Source organism: Trichechus manatus, unplaced genomic scaffold (assembly GCF_000243295.1).
Source record: "Trichechus manatus latirostris isolate Lorelei unplaced genomic scaffold, TriManLat1.0 scaffold00070, whole genome shotgun sequence".
Lineage (NCBI taxonomy): Eukaryota > Metazoa > Chordata > Mammalia > Sirenia > Trichechidae > Trichechus > Trichechus manatus.
In genome coordinates this window covers 9,179,355-9,188,006 of record NW_004444006.1, presented here as the reverse complement: position 1 = coordinate 9,188,006, position 8,652 = coordinate 9,179,355, and the positions used below count along the sequence as shown (strand labels likewise).

The following is an 8,652-nucleotide window of genomic DNA, read 5'->3' as shown; positions in this document are numbered from 1 at the left end:
CAAATGAGGCCAAGTCGGAAGAGGAACCTTTAGCATCTTCACCACAGTATGCCCAGTCAGCATCCCATAGTGCTCTGCAGGATGCTCGAGCAAATAAGGTGAAGTTGGGAGAGGAACCTTTAGCATCTTCACCACAGTATGCATGTCATTTCAACCTTTTCTTGGAAGACTCTGCAGACAATGGACAAAATCTTTCCCGTCAATCTTTGGAGCATGTTGAGAAAGAAAACAGCTTGTGTAGTTCAGCAGCTAATTCTAGAGCAGAGTTTGTGCATAACAACAAAGCATGTCTCAGTTTGGATTTTTCTGAGAAAGATGATGAACCAGAAGAAGTAATAGTTAATGTGAAAATCAGAAGTAAAGCTAGAAGGATTGTTTCAGATGGTGAAGATGAAGATAATTCTTTTAAAGATATTTCAAGCACAAATCCATTCAACACATCTCTCTTTCCATTCTCATCTGTGAAACAATTTGATGCTTCAACTCCCAAAAATGACATCAGTCCACCTCAAAGGTTTTTTTCACCTAAAATAGCTGACAGTGGAAACAAGACTATAAACTCTAGACGATCTCTGGCTTCTAGGAGGTCTCTTATCAACGTGGTTTTAGACCATGTGGAGGATATGGAGGAAAGACTTGACAACAGCAGTGAAGAAACAGGCATTGACGATTATCTGGAAGAAAGAGCAGAGGAAAGCAGTGGAGAAGCCTCAGAGTACACAGAAGAGGATCCTTCCAGAGAAAAGCTGTCTTCAGAAAATAAGTCCAGCTGGTTAACTACATCTCTAGCTCAGGAAACCTCAACTGGTGACCCTGAGCCTTTGTCTGGTAAACAGTTGGTTGATTCTCCTCAGGATAAGGCAGTGGAGGATGCGAATGAGTATGAGGCTCTTGTAATGCGTGGGAAAGAACTGCAAGAGTGTGGAAAAATACAAGAAGCCCTAAACTGCTTAGTTAAAGCACTTGACATAAAAAGCGCAGATCCTGAAGTCATGCTCATGACTTTAAGTTTGTATAAGCAACTTAATAAAACTTGAGAATATGACCTGTTTACTGCATTTTAAAGTGAAACTGAGTATGGGGTAATTTGTGTTTCTCTAATTGGATTCTTTGGGAACATCGCTTAAGCGAGAGGGAGCTCAAAAGAGCACATTTTTGTTTCTCTTTTGTAAATTCTGTATTTATCCCTCCCACCCCCAGAATACATACATACTGGTATTCTCAGCACTAGGTTAGTATTTCTTCACTCAGCTATTCTTATATATTTCTTTTAGGCATATGCAATAAACTTAATAGAACTATGTTATTTCTAGAAAGGTTTTTGTAAAAATATTCTGGCCATTCTTAATTTTACTCTGAAAGTGATTGATTGCCTTTGTATATCACACTTCAGATAACAAAATTAAAGTTACTTTTTCAAGTATTTTTTTCCGTTCATTTTCTTTCATTGAGATGATACTGGCAAATGCATATGGAAACTCCTTACTTCTTTAGGAGTTTGTCATTCCAAATCTAAGACATGCTTTTAGCATGGTATTTTATGTTTTCAGCTTAATATAGCAGAAGGCTGGGGTAAGGTACCTGGTGCTAGGATTTGTTATCACTGGCACCCTGCCCTGGCTAAAGTCACTTTGCTGATCACTTAGCAATTGTCCAAACCATGCATCTTCTTGTCTATTTTGATACCAGCTATCACTTTATATCTTTGTAGACTGAAATGGAGTTTGGTACCCTTTCAGAAACATCATGTGCAGTATAGTACTCTGTCATCGGAAAAGGGGAACTGTTATTTTGAGTATCTACTGTGTATTGGGTAGAGTGTCGGGTGCTCTACATAGGTTTCTCATTTAATCCTCACCATAATCCTTTGAGGTAGAGGGTGGCATTTCCATTTTTTACTTTAGGAAACTGAGGCTAATGAAAAGCCACTACAATAGACAGACACATATAAAAGTTACTTGTAAATTATATGTATATATACACACACACACACATCTTATATATATTACAAAATATGCACAGCAATTTGAAAGAGGTGAGCTAAAATTTAAATGGGTTTTAAAAATTTATTTTGTTGTTGAGAATATACACAGCAAAACATACACCAATTCAACAGTTTCTACATTATACAATTCAGTGACGTTGATTACATTGAGTCCTGCAGCCATTCTCACCCTCCTTTTCTGAGTTGTTCCTCCCCCATTAACATAAACTTTGTGTCCCCTAAGGTTCCTATCTAATCTTTTGAGTTGCTGTTGTCAATTTAATCCCATGTAGATAGATCTTACAGAGCACAATGCTCAAGGCAGACAGTCTTTACTAGTTAAGCTAAACTATTGTTTTAAGACTTCTTCAGGGGATATTTTTGGTTTAAGGTTTAAAGATTATCTCAGGGCAATAGTTTCAAGGGGTTCATCCAGCCCCCATGGCTCCAGAAACTCTAGAGTCCATGAGAGTTTGAAATTCTGCTTTGCATTTTCCCCCTTTTCATCAGGATTCTTCTACAGAGTCTTTAATCAAAATGTTCAGTAATGGTAGCCAAGCACCATCCAGTTCTCCTGGTCTCATGGCAAAGGAGGCAGTTGTTCATGGAGGCAATCAGCCACACATTCCATCACCTCCTCCTATTCCTGACTCTCCTGCTTCCTCTGTTGCCCCAGCTGAGTAGAGACCAATTGTGCCTTGGATGGCCACTTGCAAGCTTTTAAGAAGTCAAACAAACACTGCGCAACGAACTGGGAGGTAGAATAGAAGTACTAGACACGTTATTAGGCCAATTAACTGGGAAATAATAGGTTTTTATTGATGGTACAAAAGTTTGCTCTTAGTAAAAGGAATTATTACTAATATTTTAGGGAGGGTAATGTGATCAAATATATATTGTTAGTTTTGAAAATCTTGGTGTAGCATTTTGTGATTCAGCAATTCACAGGTCTGCATCCAAGTCCAGCTAATTATTTCCCTTTGTGGAATGAATGGCCGTTGTAATCCAAGTAGAGAGAATGCATTGTTGGCTACGTCCTACATCTTTGGTTTTCAGTCCCTTGCACAAATCATACAAATGTTTGTTGAAATTAAGCTAATAAATTTATTTTTCCCTGATGTCAAAAAAAAAAAAAAAAAAAAGGCCACTACACGATTTATTTGCTTGCCAGGGGGCTTTAGGGAACTATACCCATGTGATCTGAACCAGTGAGGCTTAAGTTCTAAGTGTATTTCTCACTGAAAAAACAGAATGCTCTTTCTGTTTGAGTGTGTACTATGACTGTTTTTATTTTGGGGGAAAAAAAAGATGCACATGATAAAATATTTAAACAGTACCTAAGGCAGGGATTTTTAACCTGGGGTTCTCGGATAGAATTCAGGGTATCTATGAATTTGGATGGGAAAAAAATTACATCTTTTTCTCCCACTATCCTGTATCTACCCATTGCCGTCGAGTTGACTGGTTAAGAGCTACAGTGAGCTATGGCTGCTAACTAAAAGGTTGTCAGTTTGAATCCACCAGCCGCTCCCTGGAAACCCTATGGGGCAGTTCTGTTCTGTCCTATAGGGTCACTATGAGTCAGAATCGACTTGACGGCAACGGATTTGGTTTGGTTTTTGGTATCCTGTATCTGGAATTTAACTTTTCCTTTAATTGTGAATATAGGCTACAAACTTCAATAGTATCAGCAGTACCTGTGACTTTGTCACCAATAGAAATCACACAGATTTCGCAGTTACTGCAGATACCTCAATACCATTTACATTCATGATTATAAAATCAGTGGTTATTAGACCTGCCACTAGATCTCATTATTAATGAAGCATATATATTAATAAAATGTAAAACTATTTGATTATGCTACTTCAGTATAACTGGATTCCTTTATAATCCTATGTTTTTATTGTATGCATTTATAAACAGCATTCTGAGAAGGGACCCATAAGCTTAGACAAACTGCCAAAGGTCTCCATGGCACAAAAAGACTAAGACCCCTGATCTAAGGCTATAAGGTAAAAAGTCTCTTACCTGCCCCTGCCTCCCCAGTTTTGGGCTGCCCTTCCCAGAGACAGTCTATGTATGTACAAGCAAAAGCATATATATTTATTTATATGTTTTTACCCAAGTGATAGTGTGCTACATACACTGTTCTGTACTTTGCTTTTTATTTTAACACACCTACATGATATTCTATTGAATGGATGCACGATAATGTATCATCTATTGATGGACATTCCTTTTTTTTCTCTAATAATGCTGTAACAAATATCTTTGTACCTTTTATAAAAGTGTGATTATAAGATAAATTCCTAGAAATGGAGTTGCCGTATCAAAGGGTATGTATATAATTTTGATAGGTTGCCAAATTATTCTCCATAGAGGTTATAACTTCCATTATCACCATTAATAAGAGTGCCTGTTTTCCCATACCTTCACCAACAATATATTAAACCTTTTGAACTTTGCCAATCTGATAGGTAAAAGTGGTATCTCATTTTGGTTTCAATTTGCAATTTTACTATAAATGAGGTTTGTTCCTTAAACATTGAACTTAATGAAAAAGATGCTGTTTCAAAGCAGAATGTGTACGTGTATCCACAGTAATCCTTAATTTGTTCCTTTATCAACTCTTTCAGAATCTTAGTCACCAGTCAAAAACTAACTTCCCCAAGGTTTGCCGGGTATCAAAGGCCCGTCCCTGCCCTAATTTCTCAGAGGCGAGTTATAGCTGCTCTCTTACCATGCCACAGAATGTAGTTTATTTTTTCTAGTCTACCCTTCCAGCACTCCAGCTTCCTTTCTTTATGGGTGACATCCATGGAACAGGCATTCAAGTAGTAATCCTGGGTAAGCCAGTGTTCTGAGCAAGGACTCCAGTTAGGTAGTGTCTCATGCATATAAAGCTTTGCAGAATTCTCCCCAAGATTTTCAGAATTTGTATACCTTATTTAGAGACATTATTTTGAACATGTTTTTTAAAGTAATTTCATAATTACTTTTATACCTACTATTTAGAACATTTCTGTATCATACTGGCATATCTGTGTACCCCTAGGAACAGGATATCCTTTAGTCTGCTCAGTGGGGAAAATCTCATGGAGGCTGGAGGGAGAGGCAAGATGGCAGTGTAAGCAGTTGCTCCCCACATCCCCCTACAACTAAGCCAGTGAACAACAAATAAAAAATTAGCACAGATAGAGATTTTGTAGTTCCAGACAGCAGTTGAAGTGTTGGAGAACCAAGGTAAGACCCGAATCAGGAGAGAGAAAGCAGCCGCAGCCACAGCGGAAAGGCTGAGATTTGCTGGCTGCTGGCATCTTACCTGCTGGTTCAGCTTACTGTGGCCATTTTAGCATGTGGACAGGCAACACCCTTGAACAAAGAACCCAAGACAGTATCTACACTGAGGACAAAGACTGGCACAGAGATACTAGGTAAACAGCCTTGGTAAGGGGTGGGATGCCTTCTTGGTTGGGATAGAACTGAGAGACAGTGGCATAATGGCAGAACATGGATTTGAAATCTGAGAAAGTAAGGAAAGTACAGTCTGATTAAAGTGGGACAGACTGGCTTTGGGAATTCACAAGCAGGGAAGCCCAAGTGCGTGCTTGGGGAGGGGCACAGGGAAGTTAAAATGCTACGGGTGCTACTGAGTCTCGCTGAGACCAGAGGTGGGAGGATACTAGGACTCAACCCACAGAAGAGTCACGGGACCCACCTGTAGGCCAGGACAAGAAAAGTACCTCAAACAGGCAACCCAGCAGGAACCAACTGGCTCCCTACCTAACAACCAGGAACCATGGGAGAGCCTGCTTAGGGCTGCCTGTGTGGTAAGGACACAAAGCACTACCCCCAACCTACCTTGGGAAAGCCACACCCCAACCCTTCCAACACTTGTCCAGCTTGAAAAGTCCTGTGCCTGTGCAGCCACAGAGGAAAAGCCACACCCTACCCCCACAGATAAATGTGAGGGAATCCCATCCCAGTGTTGCAGTCCTCTTGGAAAGGGCACACCCAACTGTGCAAACCTCAGTGGGAACCTCACACCCCAGTAACATCAGCTACCTTGGGGAAAACAACCCAGAGTTGGCACCCAGAAACGTAAAATTTTACTAAATGTGTAAAACCTGTGAGGCCAGAGTAGAACCCTATATTAACAGCAACAGTAAAGAAAATTCCTCAGACCTCACCACAGAAAGACTGAGTCAGCACTGGAAAAACCAAAGGGCCAGAATAACCCCTAGTGGAACTTAGGGAAAGAAGGTGGAATTAAAGTATAAAAAAAAAAATTCCTGGAAATACAGAAAATTCTGAGTTCCAGATTATCACATTAAGATTAAAATGCCCCATGTTCAACAAAAATTTATAAAGCATGCATGATCACAGGAGAAGGTGTCCCAATCCAACGAAAACCATGAAGCAGCAGAAATTTCTCTGATGGAGACCAGGTTAAGGGAAGAGTAGAAGACCTCCAGAGAACAATGTTAAATATGTTCATAGAAAGCAAAGAAAACAAACTAATGGAGATCAGGAAACAAAGTAAGAAAACTAAATAGGGAGATTGAAAACATTAAGAAAACAAAACAAACCCAAGAGAAATACTGGAAATGAAGAATGTTTGAATTAGAAAATGTAAGAGAAACATTCAGCAATAGATTCGAACAGACAGAAGACAGAATAAGTGAATTAGAAGACCGGGTAACAGAACTTACCAAGTGTCAAGAGAAACAAGAAAAAAGAACAGAGAAAAGTGAATACAGCCAAATGAAATTGTGGGACTCAATTAAGAAATCCAACATTACGATTTCTGGAATTCCAGAACAACAGGATGGTAAAAGACACAGAAAGAATTTTCCAAGAGATAATCACAGAGAATTTCCAAGACCTGAATAAGGATTCAAGCCTGCAAATCCAGGAAGCTAGATGGACCCCAAGCAGAGGAATATAAAGAGGTCTATTCCACAACACATTGTAATAAAATTCTTGAAAACCAAAGACAAGAAGAGAATTCTGAAAGCAGCAAGAGAAAACCACAGTATAACATAGCAAAGATCCTTCATAAGAATTAGTGTGGATTTCTCCTCGGAAACCCTGGAGACCAGAAGACAATGGAGTGACATATATAAAGTACTGAAAGAAAACAACTGTCAATCAAGAATTCTTTACCCAGCAAAGTTATCCTTCAAAAGTGAGGGGTAAATTCCAAATAAACAGAAGTTCTTGGAATTTGTTACTACCAGATCTGCTCTGCAAGTATTACTTAAGAAAGTTCTTCACATGCAAAGGAAAGAACACCAGACAAATACTTGAATCTGCTCATGGGAAAAGGGGAGGGGATCTCCAATAAAAAGTAATGACATGGGCAAATATAAGGACCAAGTATACAGTATTTTCAGGGAGTAAACTCAATAGTTAAGTTCCACAAGCAACACAATGTCAAAACCAAAACTCAGACCCATTGCTGTCGAGTCAATTTCAACTCATAGCGACCCTATAGGGCACCCTGTAAATTTTTATGGAAGCAGACTGCCACATCTTTCTCCTGTGGAACGGCTGGTGGGTTTGAATCTCTGACCTTTTGGTTAGCAGCTGAGTGCTTTAACTACTGTGCCACGAGGGCTCCTTATACAATGCCAAGTGCATAAAAAATAAATACAAATTAAACCTATTGAATATAGGATATATAATGATGTAACCGGAGACTCTACAACAGAGAGGGTAAGGGTGGAGCAAAAGAGGAATAGAGTTTTAGTATGCTAATATATGTTAACTGTTGTTTGCATATTAAATGTTGGCAGCAAGCTGAAATAACACTGTCGTTCAATGTAATATTTGAGGTAACCATTAAGAAAATACTTAGAAAAAATACACAGAAGGGAAGAAAAAAGAAATAAAAAAGGCTCAATATAAAAAAGCAGCTAAACACAAAAAAATAACAGAAATATGGGAATAATGGGACAAAAAAAGATATAAGACACACAAAAAAATCAGCAAAATGAATGAAGTAGGTACTTTATTTTCAGTAATTATCTTAAATGTAAGCGGTCTAAACTCCCCATTCAAAAGACAGAGAGTGACAGAATAGATAAAAAAAAAAAAAAACAAGATCCATCCTTATGCTGCCTACAAGATACACATCTTAGACACAAGGATACAAACAGAGTGAAAATAAAAGGAAGGAAAGGAATATTCCATGCAACTAGTAACCAAAAAAAGAGCAGGGGTGGCCATACTGATATCAGATAAAATAGACTTTTAAAATGAGAATCTATTATAAGAGATAAAGAAGGATATTACATAATAATAAAAGGGTCAATTCATGGAAGAAGACATAACATATATATGTACCTAACATCATTGCTAAAAAATATATGAAACAAATACTGACTGATATGAAAGGAGTAATAAAACAACTTAATAATAGTTGGGGACTTCAATACACCACTTTTAATTCTGAACAGAACATCTAAATACAAGATCAGTAAGGACATAGAAGAGTTAAATAATACCTAGAGCACTGGTGGTGCAATGGTTAAGAGCTACAGCCACTAACCAAAAAGTCCGTAGTTTGAATCCACCAGCTGCTTCTTGGAAATTGGAAACCCTACAGAGCAATTTTACTCTGTCCTATAGGGTAGCCATGAGTCGGAATTGACTTGACAGCA

The 8,652-nt window shown here is 38.4% G+C and overlaps 1 protein-coding gene across 1 annotated transcript in view; it reads left to right on the top strand.

Moving 5' to 3' along the window:
• ERCC6L (ERCC excision repair 6 like, spindle assembly checkpoint helicase) overlaps window positions 1-1,444 on the top strand; it is a 28,854-nt gene extending 27,410 nt beyond the window's left edge. The window contains exon 3 of the mRNA XM_004380145.2: window positions 99-1,444. Coding sequence (XP_004380202.2) covers window positions 99-1,037 — 939 coding nt within the window. The 3' untranslated portion in view covers window positions 1,038-1,444. The remainder of the gene's footprint in view (window positions 1-98) is intronic.
• The last annotated feature ends 7,208 nt before the right edge of the window (window positions 1,445-8,652 follow it).